The sequence below is a fragment of the Acomys minous genome (assembly GCF_964271855.1).
Source record: "Acomys minous genome assembly, chromosome: 3".
NCBI lineage: Eukaryota > Metazoa > Chordata > Mammalia > Rodentia > Muridae > Acomys > Acomys minous.
In genome coordinates this window covers 29650128-29677455 of record NC_140485.1, presented here as the reverse complement: position 1 = coordinate 29677455, position 27328 = coordinate 29650128, and the positions used below count along the sequence as shown (strand labels likewise).

The following is a 27328-nucleotide window of genomic DNA, read 5'->3' as shown; positions in this document are numbered from 1 at the left end:
GCAGGAAGGGGACGATATAAATAAATCAGACCAGTTAGGTAAGAAGTGCAGGTTTCCAGGCCGGGCGTGGGGTGTGTTCCACGATGTTTTGTTCTGCGTTGCTTTTTAGGGAACCAATCACACTTCGTGTCGATTGAAGAATGTTGAACTGTCAGCTTCTAGACGAGGGCGTGGACCAGCCGGCAGTGAACTTGACGCCCTCCCTTGGGTATCAGGTTCAGGGATCGACGTTTCTGTGCCCCAGGTGTTACCTCGTGATCTCGTGTGCTCCCGCGGCTCCCAGCAGGAGGACAGGGTTCCGCGCCTTTACAGCCTGGCACCCAGGCAGCTGCACACGTGCTGCACAGACTTAATTTGCAGGGCAATAGGCGTGCAAGGACCCGCAGCTACACTGAAAACGACAGATCCCAAGACGCAGGAATGTGCGCAGGAATCTGACAGTCGGTTCTAGCCTAGCCTCCAGCACATAAATTCTGAGGACGCATCCTGGTGAGGGCACGCAGTCCCCGCGTCCCTGTGGACCTGTAGCCGGGTCCACAGCTCAGTTTTCGCTCTGCACCCTTGTAGGGCGGGACCGGCTGGCATCTGCCGGACTTTGGAGCCTGAGCGTGGAGGTGTGCAGGAAGAGGGCAAAGGGGCGACAGGCGCCGGGGCCGCTGCGGCCACAGCTGCTAGTGGAGTCCATCGGGACACGCCCGCTTCCAGGTCTTTGGGGGCGGCGGGACCGCGGTGCCCGCTCCTGATTGGCCCACGCGGTGTCCGCACGGCCGCCAAGCGCCGCCGGGGGACAGAGCAGGGAGTAACGGGACTGTGGTCACGGGCAGCCCCAGCCACGCACCATGCCCTATATACTCATTAGCACCCAGATCCGTATGGTGAGTACCTGGCATGGGTGAATGCGACAGCCACTCTGAGGGACTTTCCTGATGGCTCCGCCACCGGTTCACCATGTCCCCCGCGGCGCGGACACCAGGCAGGGTCAGCCGGTTGGGTGGGCAGGCAGCTCCGTGGGGGACACCCAGGACTCGCTTCACAAGCGCTGCAGCCGGGCTGGGCCGAAGGCAAAAGCCAGGCTAAGCCACAGGCACAAAGGCTGCACCTGTAGCCCCTTCCAGGAAGCGCTAGTTCTGATGCACAGAAAGAGAAAAAGAAAAAGAGAGAGAGAGAGAGAGAGAGAGAGAGAGAGAGAGAGAGAGAGAGAGAGAGAGAGAGAGAGAGGGCTTCAGGTGGCCTGGAGAAAGCAACACGCGGGAGTCTGAGGCCACGGTCCTCGGCTGGGGCAGGGTGGTGGTGGGAAAACGGCACTGGAGGCTTCGAAGGCCCCGTGTAACTTTCAAAGGATACGGGATGCCCCCTCTCCCAGCTGAACAGCAGGGCGCGCTATCGTCCTCTTCCAACCTATCTCCCAGGGGATAGCTAGGGGCAGTGGCTCATCACGGAACAGGAGAGGGCGGGGCAGTGGTTTGAAAACCTGTTCAGTGTTAAAATCTGGATTGCTGGACGCTTTTCCAAGATCTTCAGAAACGCTGGAGAACGTGGGGATCCAAGCTTGGAAATCTCCTCCTCAAATAATAATGATTCTTTTAATTCTTTTCTATTTTTATTTTTCCCCTCTGAGACAGGATCTCATGTAGTACAGGCTGCCCTCAATTTTGTTATATATTGGAGGCTGGCCTTGCTTCCCAAATGCTGGGATTACAGGCATGCCCCACCAGGCTTGGCTCTCTTGGATCGTCTGGTTGGTTTTTGTTTTTTGTTTTTGTTTTTACAAGACAGGATTTCTCTGTGCCGCCCTGGATGTCCCGAAACACACTCCGTAGACCAGGCTGGGCAAACTCACGGAAATCTGCCTGCCTCTGCCTTCCGAGTACTGCGATCAAAGACACGGACCGCCGCGGCCTGACTAAAGCGTGCCACGTTTTGCTTCCGTGCTCATCAACTGACGAGCACTGGGTTGTTTCTGCCTCTGGATTGTTACATAGTTCTGCTAGGAAAGTTGCTCTTGTTGTTTTTCATTTTGGTGTCCGCGCACCTGCCTGTGTACAGATTTTTATGTGGACAGGCGTTTTCATTTCTTTCATTCTCCAGGGGATGCCAATGCACGTGAAACGTGGCTGGTGCCACCAGGGGGGCGACATTTAGAGGCGCTGGGACGCTGTCTGGGAAGTCAGGGAGGAGCCACCCTGCTCCCCCTCTTTGCTTGTGTGCCCTCTGCACCCACAGCTTCCTGGGGGGAAAGGTAGTGGGGAGGGGAGAGAGAAATAGGAAGGACTGCCCGCTCCTGCCTGGCAGCCCGCTAAGCAGCTCCTGGGCCTTATCTTGCAGGAGGTGGGTCCCACCATGGTGGGTGACGCGTATTCGGATCCGGAGCTGATGCAGCACCTGGGGGCCTCGAAGAGAAGCGCCCTGGGAAACAACTTGTAAGTAGTTACTGGCGTCCTGCAACTCCGCCTTCTCCCTGGCAGGGCCTTTACCCAACCAGAGGCAAGAGCCGCTGCAGGGCTTGGTCTCATCTCTTGTCCCCGACAGGGCCCAAAGTTTCCCTGAGAGAGCCTCCCACACCCCGCTCCCCCCCCACCCCACCCCCGGCACCGCCCCCCCCCCCCAGCCTACCTTCACAAAGCAGCTCAACCTTAGTGGAAGTCTGGGACAGCCTGTACTGTGTTTGGGGCTCTGGGAATGAACTGTTTTTGCCTCGTCCTCTCATTGGATCCATCTTGTCAGTTAAGACAAAGCTTTGCCTGGAAGAGCTGGCTGAGTAAGAGCCCAGCCCCAGAAATGGAGCAGGACACGTGGGTCCTCTTCCCAGCTCCTGGCTGCCTGGCACTTGGCACTTTGCTTCAGGAGCCTTCCTGTCACCGCTGTGTTAAACAACCCGGCTTCCCTTGCGGCTTCCTCGCCCCGCTGTCTTAGCGTTCTGTTGTGTGAAGAGCGGGCATGGCCAAAGCCCGCTCTCAGAAAGCACTGAATTGGGAACCTGCTTTAGAGGAGGAGCGGCGGGAGCGGCGGGAGCACGGGAGCAGGCAGGCAGGTGCTGGAGCCGCAGCTGAGAGCTTTAGATCCTGACCTGCAGGCAGCAGGCAGGGAGACCCTGGGCTTGGCGTGTGCCACACCTCCCACCTCCTAATCCTCCTAATCCAATGGGTCCCAACCTTCCCAGTGCTGCACCCCTTTAATACAGTTCCTCCTCATGTTATGGTGACCCCCAACCATAAAATTATTGTTGCTACTTCAGAACTGTAATTTTACTGCTGTTGTGAATCATAATGTAAATATTTGATATGCAGTATAGCTGATATGTGACCCCTATGAAAGGGGTCATGACCTACGGGTTGAGAACCATTGTTCTATTCCTTCTCAAACAGTTCCACTCCCTAGTAACTAAGCCTTCAAATGTACAAGCCTTTGGCGGCTATTTTCATTTGAGTCACCAAAGCAACTTATAAAAGGACGCATTTAATTGGGGCTTGCATTGAGTGAACCCATAACCACAGTGGCAGGAGCACAGCAGCAGGCAGGCAGGTGGGCGGGCATAGTGCTGGGGCAGCAGGCAGGCAGGCAGACGGGCATAGTGCTGGGGCGGTAGCTGAGAGTCCATGTCCATCTAATCCGCTAGCAGAAGGCAGACACTGGGCCTGGAGCGGCCTTTAGAAAATTAAAAGCCCCGCCCCCAGTGACACACCTCCTCCGAGGCCACGCCTTCTAATCCTTCCCAAACAGTTCCACCGGCTAGAGACTGAGCATTCAAATGTATGAGCCTGTGGGGGCCACTCTCAAACAATCACACCCTCCCCACTATTGGGGGAGAAACACCAAGTGGGTTCATGGATCCTTAGAAGAGCTGCCAGGGTTCAAGTGCAGGAAGGGAAGACAGACTGACCCCAGCACCTTGCTTGGCCAAAGCAGGGAGAAACCAGTTCTATTTCTTGCCATGAGACATTTGCTTCAAAGTGACAAGCTTGGGGTTTGGGCCTCTTATCTGCTCCGTGCTCTTTGTTTGTTTGTTTGTTTTTAGAGCCAGAGTTTCTCTGTGTAGCCCTGGTTGTCCTGGGACTCTCTTTGTAGGCCAGGCTGGCCTCGAACTCACAAGAGATCTGTCTGCCTCTGCCTCCCAAGTGCTGGGATTTCTCATGCATCGACAGGAATAGCAATGGTACTTCATTGGACTGTTGGGAGAATAAAACAGAAAGTCTGCAGCAAGCTATAGGCCACAGCATGTGCGCTTTCGCCTGTCACCAGCGACTGCCCAGCAAACAGGCCCGACACTAAGGAGACACTCGCTTTGTACAGGTCCTTGCGCTGTGTGCCTCATGCCACTCCCCTGGTCTCTTTACAGCTATGAATATTATGTCAACGACCCTCCTCGTATAGTCCTGGACAAGCTGGAACAGAAGGGTTTCCGTGTGCTAAGCATGACAGGGGTGGGCCAGACGCTGGTGTGGTGTCTGCACAAGGAATGACCTGCCTGAGCTGACCTGGGAACAGAGGGACCGCCATGTGCCCTGACCACAGTCCTTGCATCACTATCTGCCCTGCCTATCTCTTTCCTGACTGTCCACGTCCTTGCCCAACACTGGTGTGCTGTCAACAGCCTCAGGAACCTTGCTCCAGTTGGTTGGGCACAGCAGGCCCTCCCTCACCCTCCTGCTTTGGGCTCACCCCAGCTTTTGCTGTAGGGCATGTGCTGAAAGCAGGCGATGCAGAGAACAGTCCCTGATCCTGCACACCTAGTCCAAGCCAATAAAGGACTCTCACAAGTGGCTGTTCCTCGGTTCTGTTGGGCAGTGACTCGTGCGATGTGCGTTCCTTACTGGTCTGTCCCCACCCACGGATGAAGCCCTTGCCGTGGTGTCTTCTCTCAGATAGAGCCCAGCCCAAGATGAAGAAAAGTAGACTGATTTTTTTAAAAAAGTTTATTGGTCATGATTCAGGGGTAGGTGTGGGGTGGGAAGGCTGGAGCTGGGGCTACGTGGGCTGCCCCTCATCTTCCTGCTGCATCTGGGCGATGAGTTGCTGGCGCTCAGCGGCTTGGCGCATGCGCATCATGACAAGACTCTCATAGTCCCTTTCTGACAGCACTGAGCCCTGGGGACAGAAGGGACAGAGAGGCATCAGGACACCGGGGCCCAGCCCCACAGATTATAGACTCAGTCTAGGGCCTAGACAGAGCCAAGTCTAAAAGCCCATGAGGAAGAAGGGAAGGCCAACTCCTCCAGGAGCCTTCGGAGAAAGCAGGCCTAAGCTCCCTGGCGGCTCATCACTAAGGTGCTGCCCTCAATCTCCCTTCGCCCAGGACGTCACATCTGTCCACATCCTGCTCTGGCTCAGCTCTTCCTTGTGAATCACTTTCCTATGTGCTGGCCTGGCCCTCCTGCTTCATTTCCTCTCAGCCCTTTATCTGACTCTTTCCTTCCGCCCATGGCTTCTGCCTGGCAGGTTTCCAACAGGACCCTGCTGGACACAGACCAGAGCACTTCCTGCTGTGGTGGATACAGGAGGGGGCCTTGCCCCTCACAGCCTCCAAGTGCCCCCCCCCTAGATAAGCAGAGCAAGTGTGAGCCCACCTTGCCTCAAAAGGACACAGACCCAGACTACCACAAGGCAGGGGCCTCAACTTTCTTTTTCTTTTTTTTTTTATTTTTATTTTTTTTGGGGGGACAGGGTTTCTCTGTGTAGCCTTGGCTGTCCTAGACTTGCTTTGTAGACCAGGCTGTCCTCGAACTCACAATGATCCACCTGCCTCTGCGTCCTGAGTGCTGGGATTAAAGGCGTGCGTTACCAGGCCTGGCTTTGACTTTCTTTTATGATCTTTTGAGCTGTGCAGGGGACCCAGGGAGGCTACACTTTAATGGCCTAGGAACAGACAGCCTCCAGCATGCCAAGGCTGTGTGAGGTGAAGCAGCCTCAAGGCAGAGCACTGCGCTGCCCACAGCCCATCAGGAGCAACACTGAGTCAGAGCACTGCCTCCCTTAGCACAGCTGGAGCTGTGATACCATCACAGCTGATCAGAGAGGGAAACCCACCAGAGCTGGCATGGCCACAAGCCAGAACAGGGATTACAAGTGTGGTGGCCCATCGGTGACAAAACAGTTGTGGAGTCTCCTGGGGACACCCCACACTGGTGCCTCCCCCCAGAAGAAGGCTTGGCCAGCCACCAACAACTCAGGGAGTAAGATGGGAGTGGTTAAGTTGTTGATATTAAGGGTGCAGATAAGCAGGAAGTGGTACCCAGCTGGGTCTCCCTGACCTTATACCTCCTCCATCCACAGTCATGCCCTCTACCGCCACCCTCCCCCCAGTTAACGGCAGTTCATGGCAGGCTCACACGTCCTGACCCTGTCCACAAGAAGGTCCCCAAATGAGGCCCATGAGCCAGAGGGAAAGGATGGGAGCAACACAGGAGCAGCAGGGCACTGGACTCCTGCTGGAGTGAGGAAGAGACTAAGAAGCTGAGCAGCCATGCTGATGCCCCAGCTGTGGGGAGGGCAGTGCTCCTTCCCCACGTTTGCATTGCTCTTCCAGGAAAACTTCAAGTCACCCCTGGCATGCCCCCAGCACCTCGGGAGGAGCAAGCCCTGCACAGGCACGGGGCTGTTCCCGTTACCACACCCTCCACATCCTTCCCCACCACTCCTGTGGCCTGGTTAATGAGGGCCTGTCTTCCAGCCCGGGGCTGAGTCACCCACACCAGCAGGTCTCTTCTCTTTCTTCCCCAGCAATTGTTCCAAAAGTTGCCTTTCAATTAGCATCACCTCCCTGGGCTCCTCCTAGAGACTTCTGGGGCTGGAAGCCAGGCAGGCCTGCTGGGGTCAAGGTGGCTGTGGAGCCTTTACTAGAAAGGAAGTAGCCTGGTGACACACCAAGCAGGGCTGTCCCCAGACCAGTCCCCAGAGGAATCTGAAGCGTCCTACTGCCTTGGGGTGTTGGTCACAACTGACCCAATCCCAGCCTGCGGATGCTGCAATTACCTCAGAGCACGAAACCAAACTGACTTCCCACCTGACTGAGTCAGCTGAAAACAAAACACATCTCTACCACACGCTGGTACAAACAGCCAAACCACTAATCAGTCCCCAGATGCTGGCACAGAGAGCACAGCCCTATGCTGGCCAGGAGATCGGCACATGCCAGGAGCCATCAGAGAGAAGGTGAGGAGAGCCCGCTGCTGCCTGCCTGTGGAAGGAGTGCTGCTGCCCTGCTAGAGGTCTGGCCAGCCCACCAGCCCTCAGCTTTGTTTTGCCCCTGCTCTGCCTGGTAAGTACTGCTGCTTCCTCTGGGTTTTTTCCACATGCTGATCAAGTAACCACGCCACTCTTATCCAGGTGAATTCCCAGCACCCTGATCTCCTGGACAAAATCTCCCTGCTACTAGTCTTGCCTCACCATCCAAGACATAAACCAAAGGACCACATTGGGCAGAGCCCCACAGCCTCTGCTGCCAGCCCTTGAGGGGTGGGTGTCTCTGGTTCCTGGCACTCAGCACTCAAGCAAATGGTCACTTGCTGCTGCTGCTGCTGCTGCTGCTGAGCCCCTCTGTGGAGCTCCTCAGATGCCAGGCCCACTGGATGAGTCTTGGGAGCTCCATGGAGACCTGGCGGAAAGGCTCCTTCCGCAATGCCTCCTTTTTCAAGCGAATGACCCTGGGGCGGCCACGGCGACTTCGGCGACAGGGCAGCATACTTAGCCAGGCCAGCACTGCTGGCGGTGACCATGAGGAGTACAGCAACCGAGAAGTCATTCGGGAACTACAAGGGAGGCCAGATGGCCGGCGACTGCCCCTGTGGGGGGATGAGCAGCCCCGCGCCACTCTGCTGGCCCCACCCAAGCCCCCTCGCCTCTACCGCGAGAGCTGCAGCTGCCCCAACATTCTGGAGGCCCCAGCGACCTACCCTGCTTCCTACTCGGCCACCCTGCCCTCAGCAGTCTCCCTGACAGGCCCCCTCCACCCGTGCTCAGAGGAGGGCCTTTTGAACACTCCCCACTTCCCGAGGACACCTACTCCAGAGCTCAGTGACCCTTTCTTTTCCTTCCAAGTGGACCTGGGGGTCTCACTTCTGGAGGAAATCCTACAGGTGCTGAAGGAGCAGTTCCCCAGCGAGCCCCACTTCTGACCCTGGTGAAGACAGACAACTGGGGTGACTGGCGGAGTGGAACCTGTGGGACCCAGGCAAGGAAGGCGCAGTATGGGAGTAGGGGACAGGTGGGGACAGGAAGCCACAGTCCTGCTTGCCCTCTGGCTGCTGACCAACCCTCCAAGCCACCCTGAGTGAAGGGACAGAAGCCAGCTGGGAACGTATGGGGTCACTTTCTGGCAGGAGTCTAGAAGGAAGCTGGAGAGGCCAGGAAAAGGAAGCCACAACCTGCAAACGCAGGAACTAGTCAGTGGAGAGGCAGGGCAGCACAGGGACAAGCTGGCAAGTAGGACAGACAGTGCCTCGACTGTGACAGGGAAGTCACGGGACACGTCTAGGAAGAAGCAGGAAGGTGGGAGGCCAGAGAGGAACAGGAATGGACAAGTCACCAGTGACTTCATATGATTGTTTAATGAAGTAAAAGCAAACTGGAAATTCAGTTCCGGAGGCTGGAGGATGGCTCCGTGGGTAAAGTGCCTGCTGCGCATGCAGGGGGACCTGAGTCCAGACCTGCAGTACTCACACAGAAATGCTGGGCAGGTGTGCCAGCCACCTGACAAGAGACCCTGCCTCAGTGCTGGGAGTACAGGCATGTGTCACCACACCCAGGTATTTTATGTGGCACTAGGGATCAAATCCAGGGCTTCATGCATGCTAAGCAAGGACTCTACCAAAATGAGCCACATGCCAGCGCTCTAGCCGCATTTTAAAGATGTTTTTTAAGAATTCTTTTTTAGCCAGGAGGTGGTGGCGCAAATCTTTAATCTTAGCACTTGGGAGTCAGGGGCAGTGGATCGCTCTGAGTTTGAGGCCAGCCTGGTCTACAAAGTGAGTCCAGGACAGCCAAGGCTACACAGAGAAACCCTGTCTGGGGGGGGGGGGAGGATTTTTTTTAAAATTGTGTGTGTGCATACACATGCACGCAAGTGCATGCAGGCGCCTGCAGAGGCCAAAGGCGTTGATGCCCCCGGAGCTAGACTTACAGGCAGTTGTGAGCCACCTGATGTGGGTGCTGGGGACTGAACTCAGGCCCTCTAAAGAGCAGTGTGTGTTCTTAATTGCTGAGCCATCTCTCCAGCCCACTTAGCAACATTTTAAATCAACAGCCACACCTGACTGGTAGCTACCTGCTGGACAACAGAGCATAAACACTAACTGTTAGACCAAAGTCTACTGGACTGTGCTGGCCAGACACTAGTGTGGAACCATCAGACCCATGCGTAAGGAAAGGAAGATGCTAGCTCCAGGCTGCAAGTGCAGGGGCGGCTGGCAGGCAGAGGAGATTGCAGGGGAAAGGCAAAACATCAGCAGCAAAGCAGAGCATGAGGCTCGAGCAGCCCACAGATCTGCAAGGTGTCCTGGGAACATCCATGGGCCCTGTGAATGGGAGCCTCTGGCTCAGCTGCAACAACAGCAGCCTTCCTTCCCAGCAGAGCGGAGACCCAGACTAGGGAAAGGACAAGGCACCACCAAGAAGCTCCAGAATCCTCCACCAGGCCTGGGGAGCTCTGCCTTGCCCAAAACAGGCCAAGGGTACCAACTGGACTACTACCCCGTCCACAGCCCAGGAGCACTGGGACCACGTGGGTCTGGCCTTTGGGCTACTCAAAGTGTGAAAGAAGAACAGAAGGAAGCTGTGACCCGCGCTGCCGTCACAGACCCACATCTGTACGTCTTTTTCCTGCTCCTGTGCAGAGGTGCCCAGCGGCAAGCCTCCTCTAGATACAGGAGGCAATCAATAAAAGTTTTTCTAATGCAACCTACGGAGTATGATCTGGGATGGAAATGCTGAAACTTAATGGTGGGGTACCAGGCTTCTTTCAAGCCGGGATCCTGAACTGGCCTACACTACTTCATGCTCTTTTCTATGCAGGGTCAGGGGCCCTGTGGTGATATGAATGAAAACGGCCCCCTTAGACTCATGCTGGGATACTTGGTCCCCAGTGGGTGGAACTGTTCGGGAAGGATTAGCAAGTGTAGCCTTGTTGGAGGAGGTGTGTCACTGACACCAGGCTTTGAGGTCTCAAAAGCCTGTGCTATTCCCAGGCACCTCTGTCTCTCTGCCTTGTGGTTGTCATCTTAGCACATAAGCTCTCAGGTGCCTGTCCAGTGTCCTGCCCACCTGCCTGCTGCCACACCCCCTCCACGATGGTCATGGGCTCTACAACCTTCTAGAAGTATGAGCCCCAAATCAAATGCTTTCTTTATAAGTCACCTTGGCCATGGGGACAACAGAAAAGTAACTAAGACAGACACACTCCCCAAAGCTTCCGCTCTCTCAGGCAGGCATGGGGACAAGGGACCAGACAGAGTCTGATGATTCTCTGAGAAGCTGTGCACATGCCAACAGGTACCCAGGCTGTTTCAGAGAAGGGAAGAGCCAAGAGCTCCTGCCCACAAAGCAACCATCCCTCCAACATGAGTGAAAAAAGCCCCAGGTCCCAACCTCTGCAGCCAGGCTATAATAAGCGGGACCAAGAAGGACAGAGTAACACAATCCATTGTGGTGTCATACAGACTAAGGCAGCCCTGGGCCCAAAGTAGCTAGAAAGTGAACACTTCGCCACAAGTGGGACACCACATATGGCACCCCAGGTTCAAGATGAGACTTGATGTTATTCTAGGGGAGATGTGCTCTTCAGAGGCAGTTTGTCAGTGGGAAGCCAGAGACGCACCTGGGAACACCCACTGCTCTAGTCATTGCCTCCTGGCCCTCCTCACCCAACACTGGATTTCCTAAACTACAAGTCCTTCCCAGCACGACCAAGAGCAAACACACAGAAGTCCTCTCGGTAGGGATGAGCGCTCCAACAGGAGACACACAAAGCACATTCTGTGTAGTTCTGGAGGTGTACTTCCCCTCCAGCAGAGTGCGGGCTAATTATGAGTCGGACCCTGGGTTTGATCCCAGGCCAGAAAAAAGTAAATAAGTAAGTAAAATAGAGAAGAAAAAAACCTAGGATAGGGTCTTCTGGTACCTCAGAGAGAAGAGAGATGAGCAGAGAGTCAGGCCTCTCAGCTGGGCTGCTGAACCCTCCACCCCATCTGCTCTTATCTGACTTGGAGAAAGGTGAAGTGCGAGAGGGTCCCACACCCCAGGCAGACCCAGCTACGTGACGCCCGGGTTTTTACCGTTGGCAATCCTGGGTGGCTGGGGTCCACTGTGCTCTGGGGCTGTCCCTCCAACCAGGAAATCCTCAGAGGGTTGTCCACCAGGCCCACTTCATTTCTGACAGCCAGCTCCTGTCAAACAGAGTACTCAGGCTGTCCAATCCAGTCCAGCTCTAAGGGGCTCTTTCTAGCCCACAGAAAAATTAAAGCCAACATTCTCATCCTCCAAACGGATCTGGACAACCTCAGCAACCTGCAAACGACGCTATGCTCAAGTTCTCTCGTGCTCGGGAGCAAGTGGAGGAGATGCACCTTCTGATTTGGAGACAAAAAGGAACATTCAGGGTGGGAGGCCATGCTGGTGCAGGGTGGAGGGAGGCCATGCTGGTGCAGGGTGGGAGGCCATGCTGGTGCAGGGTGGGAGGCCATGCTGGTGCAGGGTGGGAGGCCATGCTGGTGCAGGGTGGGAGGCCATGCTGGTGCAGGGTGGGAGGCCATGCTAGTGCAGGGTGGGAGGCCATGGTGGTGCAGGGTGGAGGGAGGCCATGCTGGTGCAGGGTGGGAGGCCATGCTGGTGCAGGGTGGAGGCCATGCTGGTGCAGGGTGGGAGGCCATGCTAGTGCAGGGTGGGAGGCCATGCTGGTGCAGGGTGGGAGGCCATGCTGGTGCAGGGTGGGAGGCCATGCTAGTGCAGGGTGGGAGGCCATGGTGGTGCAGGGTGGAGGGAGGCCATGCTGGTGCAGGGTGGGAGGCCATGCTGGTGCAGGGTGGGAGGCCATGGTGGTGCAGGGTGGAGGGAGGCCATGCTGGTGCAGGGTGGGAGGCCATGCTGGTGCAGGGTGGGAGGCCATGCTGGTGCAGGGTGGGAGGCCATGCTGGTGCAGGGTGGGAGGCCATGCTGGTGCAGGGTGGGAAGCCATGCTGGTGCAGGGTGGAGGGAGGCCATGCTGGTGCAGGGTGGGAGGCCATGCTGGTGCAGGATGGAGGGTGTAAGGTGGGGCTAGCTGGAGTGAAATACGTCAGCACATTTTCTCATCCAATCTTAAAGCCAGGAGACCTCTTGGAGATATTTAGCTCTTGAGCTGGCCTAAAGATCCACTGGCAGTACGGATCACCTAATATGAAGGACCCATGAAATTGGGCCCCTGCCCAGAATCACAGGACTATTAGTGGCCCTCAAGGCCCACACAGTACTCACCGCAGCCTTGACAGTTGCAAACTCCACTATGGCGTTGCCTGCCTTCTTTCTGGACAGCACCAGGTTGAGAACCTCCCCATACTGTGGGGACAAGAGAGCCAGAATATGACTGAACACGCAGCGTGGCCCATTATGCTACAGTCCAGCCTTGGAATAAGCTATTTCTAGGGATGCAGAGGAGCAAGACTGGAGAGGAAATGAAGTTGTTTCCATTTCCTCAGGTACACAGGACAGCAAAGGTGCAATGGGCAGAACACTGGGACCTAGGCTAGCACACGGCACAGCTGTCTCAACTTCCCAAAGCAGGAAAGCAGAGGGAGCTCTCATGCTAGGCAGCCACCTCGGCACATCCAGCTAAACCCTGTGCTTCAAGGAAAGGGAGGGCAGGGAGGGAGAGCTGGCCAGAAGGGCACACGGTAACTCTAACGAGGGGTGACCTGGCCTAGGGGAGTCTCTAGGCTGATCATGGTTATGGCACAGACAAGAAAAGATGGAGCTCAGGGGCACTGTGGCAGATGCCAGCGGAGCGTACCTTCTGTAAAAGCCTGAGGAGGACATCTCTGGAGTAGCCACCCTGGGACTCGTCCTCCTTCTTACACTTCCACTTTAGCTACAAAGACGACAACAGCATCACCTACATCGCCCCGCACAAGTCAGCCTGCCCCTCTGAGAGGAAACCCTGCTGTTCGCCACCCAAACCATGCTTCCTGTGGAAACTTGTGGGGCATGTAGGCTGGGCGACTGGAGAAAACAGGCAGGGAGCTAGAGTGAGGTCAGAGACGTGTCCAAACCCCAAAAATCTCAACTTGAGACCAAAAATCCCACCCTGAGACCTGCAGGAGCCCATGTGTCTGTGCCTACATGCCCCAGGGCACGTAGCCTGGTGACCCCCCCCCTCCACACACACACACAATTCTCAAGGTAGTCACAGGTAGTCATTGGCCTGGCATCTGGATGCAAATAGAGCATCACCAGCATCCCAGCCCCAACCAATGACATGCCCCCACCCTGGAAATCCCTTCCCACTCCCCAAGGCTTATATATGTAGTTCTTGTCCACCTTGAATAAACAGGCATTAGTGATTTCCCTAAATGACATCTAACAAGTTGCTGTTTCATTGGGACAGCTCTGAGCTGGGAAAAGCTTTAACACCAAAATCTCGAAGGCCTCCCCCACCCCTCCCAGCTAGACCAGGGTCCTGCAGACCCCACCTGTTCTGGGCTCTGCTTCATCCTTCTCTGCTCGGTGTCTGGCAGGGCCTGGACACCCCAAGGGACAGAGCAGAACGTGGAACCACAGAAACTGAGTGGAAGACAGCCTGATCAGTCTTAGTGACAACGTGGCACTATTAGAACATGTCTCAAAGGGCTTCTGAGGATGCCTTGCCCACACCTGCCAATGTTACAGCCACTTGGTGAGGCAAGCTCTAAGAGACTGTCCTAAGGTCCAGGCCCAGGATGATGGAAGAATGTAACAGTTGCCCACAGAAAAGCACCTGTTCTCACTGAGAGCTGCTGTGCTGTGATATCAGATCCCACAGACTCACCTTTAGTTTGGGGGTTCCTTTGCCTTCAATATTTTCTGTTCTTCCTAAAAATATTGGGGGGGGGAGTAAAATTTCAGAGAGTCCAAGGTCTCCCACTAGAGAGGTGGCACCAAGCCAGAGGACTGACATAAAAGGCTCCTCGTGTGCCAGGGAAATGCCTGCCCTTTCCTGGTGAAGGGTCTTAAGGGGAAGCTAGACACAATCCCACCCCATCCTTGGATAGCTGGCTCAGCCACTTCCTGAAGGTCACCTGTTAGCTCTCCCAATTGAGAAGCTGGGAACACATCCTAGGGGCCAGAGGCAGATACAGACTCCTCAGCTCCACTAAGGCCAGGTACCCCAAGGCCTTTCCCCCAAGATCTGGGATTGAGACCTGTAAGAAGCTTATAAGGCTCCTACAAACTAGTGTGTATCACCGCAGGACGCTGTGGAACAGCATGGGGTATCACAGGGTTCTGGCAGGGGGGCCCCTCCACAGGCACTGCAGGAAGCAACCAGGGCAGGCACTGCAGGAAGCAGCCAGGGCGAGCACTCAGGAGACAGGGGGCCCTCCACAGGCACTGCAGGAAGCAGCCAGGGCGAGCACTCAGGAGACAGGGGGCCCTCCACAGGCACTGCAGGAAGCAGCCAGGGCGAGCACTCAGGAGACAGGGTGCCGTTCTCACCTCTCAGCCTCTGCTCTCGGTCCTGGCGGATCTGCTCCTGGACCAGCCTTTGCTGCTCCTCCAACTGACGGGAACCCTCTTCTCGAAGGCGCGCAATCTGCAGAGCGGGAGGCGGAGGGGTGACAATTCTGTGCAGATCCGATTCCAGGTTGGCCCACCTCGTAAACGTCCCTGGGAGGTTCCACCTGCAAGCTAGGGCCCAGCAACCTGTGGGTGGGACAAATCACCCAGCTCCCACAGAAGACAAACAGAGCAAGCTCTCCCCACACGATGGCTACTCAGGCACCTCGCCCTCCAGCAGCGGTGACCCTCAGGCCAGGGTCTGGGTGCTCACCTCCTGTTCTAGGGTTGTGGTGCTCCGGCTCTCCTCGTCTTCCCCACTCCCCTGGGCCTGGGCCTGGCGCTCCCGGGCCTCCAGGTCTAGGCACAAGGGTAGAGTGGTCCAGTGTCTAGGTTGTATGTCTATTACAGCCTCAGACCACCCCAGCTCTGGCTGTCCCCCACCACCTCAGACAGGATGGGCGCCATAGAGCAACCCAGCCATCTCTTGCAGTTACTTTCCACTGCAAAGGGACACACACAGAAGAGACATGGGCTCCTGCCAAGCAGCCACGGGTCTGCAAGAGTTAAAATGGCTCACACTGACCAAGCAGGTTCGCTCCATGAAGTGAACAGAGAACAGGTGGGTGCTGGGTCAGCAGCCTAGGGCCTTGTGTCAAAGATGCCTGTGGGTGGAGCAGCTTGCCTCTGTTGCTGTGGTTTGGCATTACATCCTGACTTGGCCGAGTCTCAGCTTTGATTCATTTCCCATCACAGAACTCAAGTTCTCACTGTGTCCCTTCCTCCCTCTCCTCTGGCAAGCTTCACCGTGGCCCGAGTTCCCGTGGCCTCTCCTCAGACAGGCCGACTGCTGCCGGTGTACTCCTACATCCCAAGGCCTGTGCCAGGACAATGTTGTAACAAACCCTTCTCTCAGGCTTAGGACTCACTTTCCTCTCTGCCTACCTGACTTACCCAGAAGTGCCCCCTTCTGCCTCCCATCCCTGCCTTGACCTAAGCAAGCCTTCTCCCACTAAGCAGGCCCTAGCCCATCTGTTTGTTTGGTAAATTCACTAAACATGACCAAGGTGGGGCCGGTGAGGGGACCCAGCACAAATCCGCTGGCTGCCAAGCACGATGACCTGAGTTCAACTCCAGAACCCACACGGTGGAAGGACAGAACTGGTTCTTGCAAGTTGTTTTCTGACACCTAAGAGTGCTCAGTGGCATGCACGTGCACACCCACACACTAAATAAATAAATGTAACACACATCTGTAGACGCTGGACTGTATTCTGCTCCCTGCATCTCTGAGGAAGCTTCTCAGAATGCAGACTTAGTAGGAAGGGGCTAGAGTGAGTAGGAAAAGCCAGCCTCCGCCGGAGGTAAGGACTCTGTGTGAGTTCCCACTCCAGCAAGCTTCTAGCAGTATTTACTGTTACTTTTATGTGTTTTGTCTGCATGCACTACCTGCATGCCTGGGACCTGCAGAAGTCAGAAGGGAGTATCAGCTCCCTGGAACTGGAGCGCCACATGATGTGCGCTGCCAAGTGGGTGCTGGGAGCTGAGCTCAGGTCCTCTGCCTGAGCAGCAAGTGCTTTAACCTCAGAGCCGCAGCTCCAGCCCGAGGAGTCTTAACTTTAGTAGTACATCAGTAGCTGATGCCATTCCTGAAAGAGCCTTTAGGGCCTCGCCTCTCCACACAGTTCTGCCAGGAAAGCTCTGCAAAGGCTCTAAGGAGAAAGCCGAGACTAACAGCGAAGGCCGCGGGAAGCCAGAGGCCGGCCAGCCTGGCGAGGTCACCTACCAAGCTTCACTTTCTTCCTTTTCTCATCGAGCCTCTGGGTCCTCTCTGCTGCCTGCTTCTTGGCTTTCCTCACCTTATCATAAGCAGCCTGGAAAAACCCAAAACACAGCAGAGTCAGCCAGAGGAGATCCGGAATCTTCCAGGCCCCTGCCCCCAACCCAGAACCATCAGGATCCCTGGAGCTTGGCCAACAAGTAGGTACCGCAGGGCAAAGGGTCAAGGACCTCGCATCCCAGTGCTAGCTAAGCCTGCCCAGTTAGCATGAGATTAGGTTTTTCTAGACAGCAGCAGTCTCTAGTCCCTGGGGACAATTCAGATAAAGAAGGTGGCACTTACCCTGGCTGCAGCATCAGTCAGTACCTCCAAGGCCTGGGAAAGCTGGTGGAAGAGTTCAGCTACACACAGGGACAAACATATAAAAAATAACAAGAGAAAAGAAATGAAGCTGGATGTGACACTCTTTTTTTTTTCAAGATTTATTTATTATTATGTATACAGTGGTCTGCCTGCATGTACAACTGCATGCCAGAAGAGGGCATCAGACCACATTATAGATGGTTTGTGAACCACCATGTGGTTGCTGGGAATTGAACTCAGAACCTCTGGAAGAGCAGGTGGCGCTCTTAACCACTGAGACATCTCTCCAGCCCGGATGTGACACTCTTGTGCTTTCTCAGCAGAACCCTTCAAAGAAGCCAACACCAGCACACCACAGGCCAACAGTGAACAGTAAGTACACTCACAACCAACTGGATACCCCTGACATGTGAAGCCAAGCCCTACGCTGCTCACAGCGGCCACATGCATCTACACCCACAGCACAGACACACAGAGCTGAGGTCAGGTGAGCAGGTCTCGAGAGTCTCACCTGCTCTGGGGTTATCCGGGTTTTTGTCTGGGTGACAGGAGAGCGCTTTTTGCCTGTATGCCTTCTTCACCTAGAAGAGTCAGAGTACAAATCAGTCACCCTCCCTGAGGGACAACAGGAAAGCCCATGCCACCTAACAGAGACTCTAGCTCCCTTTTCTCAGCCACCATGGCACTTGTAATAAAGAAAGCGAAGGCCATGGAGGGAGCTGGCCACTGATGTCCAGCAGGGAGGCAGGGCCTGCTTCTAGCAGAGCCCAGTCTCATCACTTGGTCCTAGTGTGTCAGTACAGCCATTTGCAAACAGCTACTAGATACACTGCTGGTGGCCATGGAAACCGCAGCCACCTTTCTGAAGGAAACCTTAGCTGCTAAAGCTTCGTTATTACACACTTACTTGTTTTTAATTTATCTTGTGTTCTTGTGCCATGTGGGAGTCAGGATAGGAGGTGGAGTTGGTTCTTTATTCCACCACATAGATTCCAGACATGACATTCAGGTGGTCTGGTGAGGTGATCTTATCAATTACATTTTAAAATGTATTTTCCCAGCCAGGCCTGGTGGTACACACCTGTAATCCCAGCACTCAGGGAGGCAGAGGCAGATGGATCAATGTGAGTTTGAGGCCAGCCTGGTCTACATAGTAAGTTCAGGACAGCCAAGGCTACATGGAGAAATCCTGTCTTGAAAAACAAATGAACAAAAAACAAACTACACACACACACACACACACACACACACACACACACACACACTTTCCCTTTGATCCAGCCTACAAATTTGAACTTGAGAGAAATGACAAAATAAGTATATAAAGATGCTCAATGCAACAACAGTAAGTGGAACTAGCAAACTTTCTCTCACCAGGAGACCCATTAAAATATGACAATGGCCGGGCGTGGTGGCACACGCCTTTAATCCCAGCACTCAGGAGGCAGAGGCAGGTGGATCCTGTGAGTTCGAGGCCAGCCTGGTCTACAGAGTGAGTCTAGGACAGCCAAGGCTACACAGAGAAACTCTGTTTCCAAAAACCAAACCAAACAACCAAACAACCAAAACCATGACAATGGCTTGGTGTGGTGGTCCATGCCTGCAAACTCAGAAGCTGGAGATCAAGAGCTCAAGGTTGTCCTGGCTGTACAGTAAGTTACAAAGCCAGCCTGGGCTGCATCAGACCCTGTCTCAAATCAAATCAAAACAAACAACATAACCGCTACAGGGGCTAGAGAGATGGCTCAGCGGGTAAGGGCACTTGCTGTCAAGTCTGACAACCTGAGTTTGATCCCTGGAACGCTAAAGTGAAAGAAGAGAACCAAAACCCACAGCTGTCCTCCCAACGTCACACGCACACCATGCACATATGCACCCCTACACACAACACACACACGCACACCATGGCACATATGCATATGCACCCCTACACACAACACACACACGCACACCATGCACATATGCACCCCTACACACAACACACACACGCACACCATGCACATATGCATATGCACCCCTACACACAACACACACACGCACACCATGGCACATATGCATATGCACCCCTACACACAACACACACACGCACACCATGCACATATGCACCCCTACACACAACACACACACCATGCACATATGCATATGCACCCCTACACACAACACACACACGCACACCATGCACATATGCATATGCACCCCTACACACAACACACACACGCACACCACGCACATATGCATATGCACCCCTACACACAACATACACACGCACACCATGCACATATGCATATGCACCCCTACACACAACATACACACACACTCAATAAATAAATATCATTTTTAGTTCATTTTTATTTTTTGGGACAAGGTCTCTCTACATAGCCCTGGCTGTCCTGGACTTACTATGTAGACCAGACTGTCCTGGAACTCACAGAGATCTGCCGGCCTCTGCCTCCTTCCTGAGTGCTAAGATTAAAGGTGAGTGCTACTGCATTCAGCTTTTCACATGTGCGTACATGCGTGCATCTGTTTGTGTATTTTTTTCCAACATAGAGTTTCTCTGTGTAGCCTTGGCTGTTCTGGAAATCTGTAGACCAAGCTGGCCTCGAACTCACAGAGATCTGCCTGCCTCTGCCTCCCGAGTGCTGGGATTAAAGGTGGACGCATTTAAAAGCAAATAAATCAAACAGGTACAGACACCTGGTCAGGCACACCGTTGCTTCTTTCTCAGCACATTAGAGGAGTTCTGAGAAAGTGATGAGGAGTGACATTCAGGCCTGGAATCCAAGCAGTTGGGAGGCTGAGGCAGATCGGTAGTTCATATTGAGACAAGACTGGGGTACATGTTGAGTTCTGAGACGCCCGTCTCAAAACAAATCTACTTCTGGATGGGCGGATAGCCAGCTAGAGAGGTAGCTAGAGCAAGAATCACAGGCATGCACAAAAAGGAGGGCTGAGTTTTTTTCCAACAGTGTCTTGATATGATGTAGAACCAGGCTACCTGAACTTACTGTGTAGTCCAGGCTGACCTTAACTGCTCCCTGCTCCTGCCTCAGCCTCCCAAGCGCTGCAATCACATGCATTCACCACCAGGCATTTCTTTTTTTTTTTTTTAATTTATTTATTATGTATACAGTATGCATCAGATCACATTATAGATGGTTGTGGGCCACCATGTGGTTGCTGGGAATTGAACTCAGGACCCCTGGAAGAGCAGTCAGTGCTCTTAACCGCTGAGCCATCTCTCCAGCCCCCTCTAGCAAAAACGAAAAAGCAGGGCCTGGAGAAATGGCTCAGTGGCTAAGAGAAGTTGCTGCTCTTGCAATTAACTAGGTTTGGTTCCCAGCCCCACATGGTTGCTCACAACCATTTATAACTCTTTTGGCCTTTTCAGGCACTGCCTGCATATCGTGCACAGACACACATGCAGGTAAAATATGTAAAGCAACAGCTACCATACGGCCTGCTTACTCATTTCCAGGTTTCCAGTAAAGGTGGTAGAGCCAGTGTCTGGCTGCTTCTGCGGCTTCCGCATCTCATTTTGTTCTGTACAGGTAAGCTGCTGCTCCCGTTCCTGGAAGGAGCACCTCAGCACTCTGGCTCCCCGGTTTCTCAGAGGGAACGAATGCCATCTCTACACTCAAGTGAGCTAAATAAGGACCCTCAGAGGCAGGCAACCAGCATCTCCAGGGCGAGAGGCCACCAGGCAGGTACCTGATTCCAAGTACCTCCAGCCACCGAGCCTAGGATCTCTGGGATTGTGCTGCCACCTGCTGGGCTGAGCCAGTCCCACACCTACACGTGCCAGGGCTAGCCTGGCTCTCCAGATGCAGCTTGAAGAGACAGGTGACCTTGGGCATCCATGGAGGGAGCAGGTGTTCATCCTGTTGTTCCGGCTTTGCAATCGCCTACTTCTGCAAATCCCAGCCCACATGCTCATTACCCCGGCTCTCTTATTAAAGGATGGCAAGGAGCTGGGCATGAAGGCTCACAGCCATCAGGACAGTGGGAAGCTGTGGACTAGCCGAGGCTACAGAACGAGGCCGCATCCCCGGCCTCCTCCCCTCCAAAACCCCAATACAGTGGTAAGGCCAGAGACAGCTTGCTAGGTAGCTGTGCATGTACAACCATGGTCATGAATCCAGGCGCCATGTCATCTGCCTTCTCGCCTCCACTGAGCCCACAGCTGCAGCTATTTTTATTTAGTTGGTGTTCTTGAGACAGGATCTCCCTTGTGCTTGCTGGTATTAAAGATATCCACCGCCAGACCTGGCCCCATCCCTTTTATTTTCAAGCCATACTTTACTAAGCTTTTCATATGTAAGCATATATATATGAAAATATATAGAGTATTTCTTTTTTTCCAAGACAGGGTCTCACTGCCCTAGAAGCTCACTATGCAGACCAGGTTGGCCTTGAACTCACACAGATCCACCTGTCTCCAAAGTGCTGGGATCAAAGGTGTGTGCTACCACGCTGAACTTTTCTGTTTTAAGGATCTTTATCTGATTTTTTAAAAGTGAAATACTACAAAAATATCAAATGAAGCCGGTAGCTAGGGGTGGCGGCACACACCTATCCTTCTAGTGCGAGAGAGGCACAGAGGACTGCCAGAAGCTCCAGGAGCCCGGGGCTTACCTGCTCGACACGATGAGGTCAAACCATGCAGGCTAGAATTACATGGTGAGCCTGAGAGGAGGGGAAACCAAAACAAAACAATACAGGTGGAGACAGGAGGATCAAGAGTTCAAGGTCATCCTCAGCTAACTAGTGAGTTTGAGGCCATCTAGTGCCCCATATCTCCAGAGAGGGAAGGAGGGAGGGAACTGAGAAAGTGAGGAAGAGAAGAAGCAATTCATAAAACAATAGAAAGGGCTGGGTGTGGAGGCTTGGGTGTGGTCAGCAGGCACAGGCAGGAGGATCTCTGTGAGTTCCAGGCTAGCCAGGGCTATGTAGTGCGACCCTGTCTCAAAAAGAAAAAAAAAAACATAAAATATGATTAATAACAAGAAAAAAAATCTGTCCTCACACACACAAATTAAGAGCTAGGTTTTTTTGTTTTGTTTTGTTTTTTAATTTCAGAGCTGAGGCCCAAACCTAGGGCCTTGTGCTTGCTAGGCAGGCACTCTACCACTGAGCTAAATCCCCAACCCCTTAAGAGCTGTTTTTCACCTATTAGTTACAAGGACAAAAGGATGTTAGGCAGCTGGGAAGGTTCAGGAGTTAACAGCACCTGTTCTCAGGTAACAAGATGGTTCCATAGTTAAGAACACTCTGTTCTTCCAAAGGATCTGGATCCAAATCCCACCATCCACAGGACAGCTAACAACTATAGCTAACTCAAGTTTCTGTAAGTGCTGCATATGTATGGCAGCCTGTGCAGGTGAAGGACCAGAACACATGCAATCAAAAGTAAAAAAAAAAAGAAAAGAAAAGAAAAAAAGCCAGGTATAGTGGCAAGGCAGAGGCAGGCAGATCTCTGTGAGTTCAAGGCCAGGCTGGTCTACAAAGTGAGTCCAGGACAACCAAGGCTAACACAAGAGAGACCCTGTTCCGGAAAAACAAACAAACAGACAATCACTATGGATTAAAAAAATTAAAATAAAACCCTTCGTGGTAGATATTATTGCCCTCATGTAACAGATGAGGATGAGAAAACTGGTATAGTGAGGAATTTATTATAATACATAAAACCCATCAGCAAAAGCATGCAACTGTTAGAGCCAACAAAAGCTATTCTGGCTGGAGATACAGCTTAGCTTGCCTAGCATAGGCAAACCCCAGCACCACACATGTACAAAATCCACTCCAGTCAGGAACAGTAACGACTCCTCCCAGCCTCATCACACCTTTTACCCCAACAGATAAAAATATAAAAAAGGGGGCTGGAGAGATGGCTCAGAGGTTAAGAGCACTGGCTGCTCTTGCGAAGGTCCTGAGATCAATTTCCAGTAACCACACGGTGGCTCACAGCTATCTATAATGAGATCTGGTGCCCTCTTCTGGTCTGCAGGCAGAACACTTACACATAATTTAAAAAAAAAAATCTTTAAAAAAAAATTGGCAGCACTTGGGAGGCCGAGGCAGGTGGATTTCTGTGAGTTCAAGCCAGTCTGATTTATGAAGTGAGTTCAGGACAGTCAGGGTTACACAGAGAAGCCCTGTCTCAAAAAAAAAAATCCTTAAATAAATAAGGCTTTCTTTCTACTATCTTAAGTTAGGAGGCAATATACGTCAGCAAGAGAAGGTTCTAGAATTGTGAGAGATGTATTTTCAAATTCAGAATCTTTCTTATCCTAATAGTAAGAGTTCACTGGCTCTCAGGCTCTACAGCGCCCGCCCCCTAGGGCTACTGGAGGGGTTAAAGGAACCAATATGACACTCTACACAAGTTCCCAAACCTAAAGACGATGTGCTGGCACATCCCTGTGATCCTAGCATCTGAGCTGTGGGAACAGGGGGACCAAAAGTTCAAGGTCACCCTATACCTTGAGCAAGTTCGAGGCCCTGTCTCAATAATAACCCCAAAGCTGGGTGTGGTAGCACACACCTTTAATCAAAGTACTGGGCTACAAAGTGAGGACAGTGTTGAAACCCAAACAAACAAACCAATCTGAATGGTCTGGGTGGACAGCAATGGTCCATGGATGCCCCAGGAGCTCTGAAATATTCTCACTGAGAAAGTGGAGGGCTTGGGTACTCAACCTGAGATCCACCAGAGTAGCCACGAACCAACTCGCACTGTTCTAAGAATGCTGGTCAGTGTGTCTGTCTGGATTGACTAGTTATTACTATACTTAGCTGCTAAACCTGTCCTGGGCAGAACTCGCCCCTGAGACGAAGGCTGGAGACTGGTTTTGACCATGAACCAGTTGGTCTGGACTTTGGTGCTTCCTTACAAACTAGATCCCAGCTCTGTCCAGCCCTCCTGACACTCCAGCAGCTGGACAATTTCTCACCAGGTAAACAACTCTCCTAAAGCCATCTGGCCTCAATTCTCAATGCTGCTTTTTCAAGCTGGGCCTGGTAGCCTTTATTCTCGGCTACTTTAGAGGCTGAGGCAGGAATAGTAAACATTCCAGGCCTAGTTGGGTGTGATGGCTCCTGCCTTTAATCCCAGCACTCAGAAGGCAGATCACTGTGAGTTCCAGGACAGTCAAAGCTACAGAGTGAAAGCCTGTCTCAAAAAAGACAAAATAAAATAAAACAAAATTCCAAGCCTGATTGTGCAATTTTGTGAAACCTCTCAAAAGAATAAGAAAATATTAAGGACTGCAGATCGAGCTCAATAGTAGAACATTTGTCTGGCATGCAAAGGCCTTAGTTTCAATCCCCAGCAAACAAATATACATATATGTATATTTCTTTTCTTTTCTTTCCTTTTCCGAGACAGGGTTTCTCTTGTAGCTTTGGCAATCCTGGACTCACTTTGTAGACCAGGCTGGCCTCAAACTCAGAGATCTGCCTACCTCTACCTCCCAAGTGCTTGAAATAAGGCTATATTTGAGGCTAAAATGTCCAACAGAAACCAGCAAGACGGCTTAGTGGATAAAAGTACTTTCCAAGCAGTCCTGCAAACCTGGGTTTGATCCCAGAACCTACAGTGGAGGGAGAACCAACTCCCAAAATTGTTCTCTGAGCTGCACGTGCATCCATCTCTCTCTGTCTCTCTGTCTCTGTCTCTCTCTCTCTCTCTCTCTCTTTCTCACACACACACACACACACACACACACACACACACACACACACATACACACACTTTGGATTTTCAAGGTAAGGTTTCTTTCTATAGTAGCTGTCCTGGAACTCGCTCCGTGGACCAGGCTGGCCGTACAGAGATCCATCTGCTGTCTCCCAAGTGCTCACTGGTTCAACTCCAAGCACCTCCTCTGAAAATGGAAAAGGTCAACGACGCAGTGCTTTTCCCAAGCTTGGTAAGACTGGAAGGAGAGGAACTTTCAGAAGGAAATATCATCTAAGGTGCAGGATAAAGGCAAGACTAGACACGGGGAATCCAGCTTGAAAGCGGCTTCCAAGGACACCAGGAAGGCTCAGGCAGAGTTCCGGCAGCCACAGAAAGCTGCCAACGACTCCTGTGTGCCTCTCCAGCTCTTAGGAACACCTGCATTCCTGAGACTTCACAAAAAAGAGAAGCTGGGTGACATCAGACAGTTCAGGTGCCGCCCCCCCCCCCCCCCCCCAGCGCAGAGCACAGTTCAGAGGATCAAGCTGTCTCCTAGGCACAGCTCCTGAAGGACAAAGATCTCAGGTAACCAAAGGCCCCAGAGGACTTTAAACTTTTCTTTTTGCTTTGTTTTTGAGACACAGTCTTACTATGTAGCCCTGGCTGGCCAGGAACTGACTATATAGATAGACCAAGCTGGCCTAGAACTCACAGAGATCCACCTGTCTCTGCCTCCCAAGTGCTGGGATTAAAGGAATGCACCACCATGTCCAATTATAAACTTTAATTTGCAGAAGATTTGGGGTTTGTTTGTTTGACACAGGGTCTCATGAATCTCAGACTGGCAACAAATTCAACTACATAGCTAAGAAATGACCTTGAACTTCTGATCCTCCTGCTTCTACCCCCAAATGCCTTAAAAAAAAAAATCACTTATTTATTGGGGTGTGTGTCTGTCTCAGTGCAGGTACCTGTAGAGGCCAGAAGTCACCCGCTCCTCTGGAGCAGGAGTTACAGGCAGCTGAGAACCAACTTTCTTAGGCCCTCTGTTGGAGAACTGGGGTCCCCTTGAAGAGCAGGAAGTGCTCTTAGCCACTGAGCCATCTCTCCAGGCCCCCAGGAAGGGACGCCTACTAAGTGTTTATTGATAGTGGTGGCAGTAGTTCAATTTGGTTTTTTAGATAGTGTCCTCAGGGCCCAGAGCATCAAATAGCATCTAGTAGGCATACAAATCTGTCCCATGAAAAGGGCAAACATTCATTTGCTTTCAACCAAACAATTAGAAAGCCTCAACCAAGTCCACTAGTTCAGGCAGAAAGAAGAGCAGAAGGAGGCGAGCACTCTCCTGCGCCCAGCCACTCGCCACTATTTCAGAACTCCACGTTCCACCTGCTAACACTTTCTCTGTCAAAACCCACATCTGAGCCAGGCCAGGCCTTAAATTCCAGCACTCAGGAGGCAGAAGCAGGCAGATCTCTTGGTGAGCATAAGGCTAGCCCAGTCTACAAAGTGAATTCCAGGACAGCAAGGGCTACACAGTGAGATCCTGGCTCAAAACAAAACAAAGGTCTAGAAAAGACAACTTACTGAGGCTGGGAGCCAGAACCACCACAGTGGGAACCAGTTGTTACCTCCCCGAAGCCCACACCACGGGGAGGGGTGGGCAGGCAGAAGGAACAAGGCCGCCGCAGCACGCAGCCCCGCCTGGAGCTCCATAACTGTTTCCAGGATGTTTGGCTGTGTATCGTGAGCATGGAGGCCAGAAAGGGGCGTCATATTGCCTGGAACTGGGGTTACAGACTTGTCCGCTGACGTGTGGGTGCTCGGATTCGAACCTGGGTCCTCTGGAAGATCGGCCAGTAGTTCTTCCAGCTACTGACCTATCTCTCCAGCCCTTGTTTGCTTTATTTTATGAGACAGGGCTTCATGATGGCGCTCGGGTTGCCCTTGAACTCTCACAGAGGGGATTCCTAGAGCTGTGTGCCCAGAGCCCGGGGTTGCTTTTCTGCCCGTGACGTCAGGCAGTCGTCACATAGCCCCTGGTGCCCCTGCTAGCAAGGGAACGAGAAGGCTTGGGGAGAGCTGAGTGCCCAGGCTGCGATCACAGAATGTTCCCGTTTCTGACTGGCTGAATCGCCCAGACGGTTTGCTCGATCTGCCGCTGTAGTCACTGCTCCCCTGTGTGCCCGCATCTGGGTGCTGCTGCTTGGCCTGGCTTTTGAGAGCTGGGTCTAATTACTTGTACCTCTTACTTACCCGGCTCCAAGTTTTACTACAAGAAATGACAGCTGCCTTTAAGAAAATAATGATGTGTTCTTTGTAGGGCACCTTCCTTTTAAGTTAATGATGGCTGTTTCTATTCATTGGATCCCTCAGCCCTTGCTTTCCTGAGTGAGTCAGGAGTGCCTTCACTTCAAGAAGTGAAACTGGAGGCAGCAAGACTCTGTTGGGTGCCTGGGGCAAAGTACCCAGAAGGCCCCGGGAGCTCTGCTGGGGCCACCCCTGCGGGCTGCATGCTGCAGTGGCCTAATTCCTTCTGCCCACCCCTCCCCCGTGGTGTGGGCTGTGGGGAGGTAACATCTGGTTCCCACTGTGGTGGTTCTGGGCCCGGCCTCAATAAGTTGTCTTTTCTAGGCTTCTGGTTTGGTTCGGTTCGGCTCAGTTCGGTTTGGTTTGGTTGAATAGGGTCTCACAGTGTAGTTCTGGCTGGCCTCAAACTCACAGAGCTCTATTTGTCCCTGCCCCTAGAGTGCTAAGTGTAAAGGCATGTACCACTATACTTAGCCAAATAA

General features: G+C 52.9%; 3 protein-coding genes across 3 annotated transcripts in view; 2 read left to right on the top strand and 1 right to left on the bottom strand.

Annotated features, from left to right (window-relative positions):
- The first annotated feature begins 622 nt into the window (after positions 1-622).
- GCHFR (GTP cyclohydrolase I feedback regulator) lies at positions 623-4764 on the top strand. The gene is made up of 3 exons (XM_084776560.1): positions 623-875; positions 2326-2420; positions 4337-4764. The coding sequence occupies exons 1-3, from the start codon at positions 840-842 to the stop codon at positions 4458-4460; spliced, it is 255 nt and encodes an 84-aa protein (XP_084632686.1). The 5' UTR covers positions 623-839; the 3' UTR covers positions 4461-4764.
- A 131-nt stretch (positions 4765-4895) lies between these two features.
- DNAJC17 (DnaJ heat shock protein family (Hsp40) member C17) overlaps positions 4896-27328 on the bottom strand; it is a 33424-nt gene continuing 10991 nt past the window's right edge. Inside the window, exons 2-11 of the mRNA XM_084776558.1 lie at positions 17367-17436; positions 16835-16893; positions 16499-16586; positions 14987-15072; positions 14653-14749; positions 13988-14031; positions 12974-13051; positions 12442-12522; positions 11265-11375; positions 4896-5085 (exon numbers count right to left, since the gene is read on the bottom strand). Coding sequence (XP_084632684.1) covers positions 4966-5085; positions 11265-11375; positions 12442-12522; positions 12974-13051; positions 13988-14031; positions 14653-14749; positions 14987-15072; positions 16499-16586; positions 16835-16893; positions 17367-17436 — 834 coding nt within the window. The 3' untranslated portion in view covers positions 4896-4965. The remainder of the gene's footprint in view (positions 5086-11264; positions 11376-12441; positions 12523-12973; positions 13052-13987; positions 14032-14652; positions 14750-14986; positions 15073-16498; positions 16587-16834; positions 16894-17366; positions 17437-27328) is intronic.
- On the top strand, positions 5092-9012 carry LOC311594667 (uncharacterized protein C15orf62 homolog, mitochondrial). The gene is made up of 2 exons (XM_084776559.1): positions 5092-7255; positions 7324-9012. The coding sequence occupies exon 2, from the start codon at positions 7566-7568 to the stop codon at positions 8109-8111; it is 546 nt and encodes a 181-aa protein (XP_084632685.1). The 5' UTR covers positions 5092-7255; positions 7324-7565; the 3' UTR covers positions 8112-9012.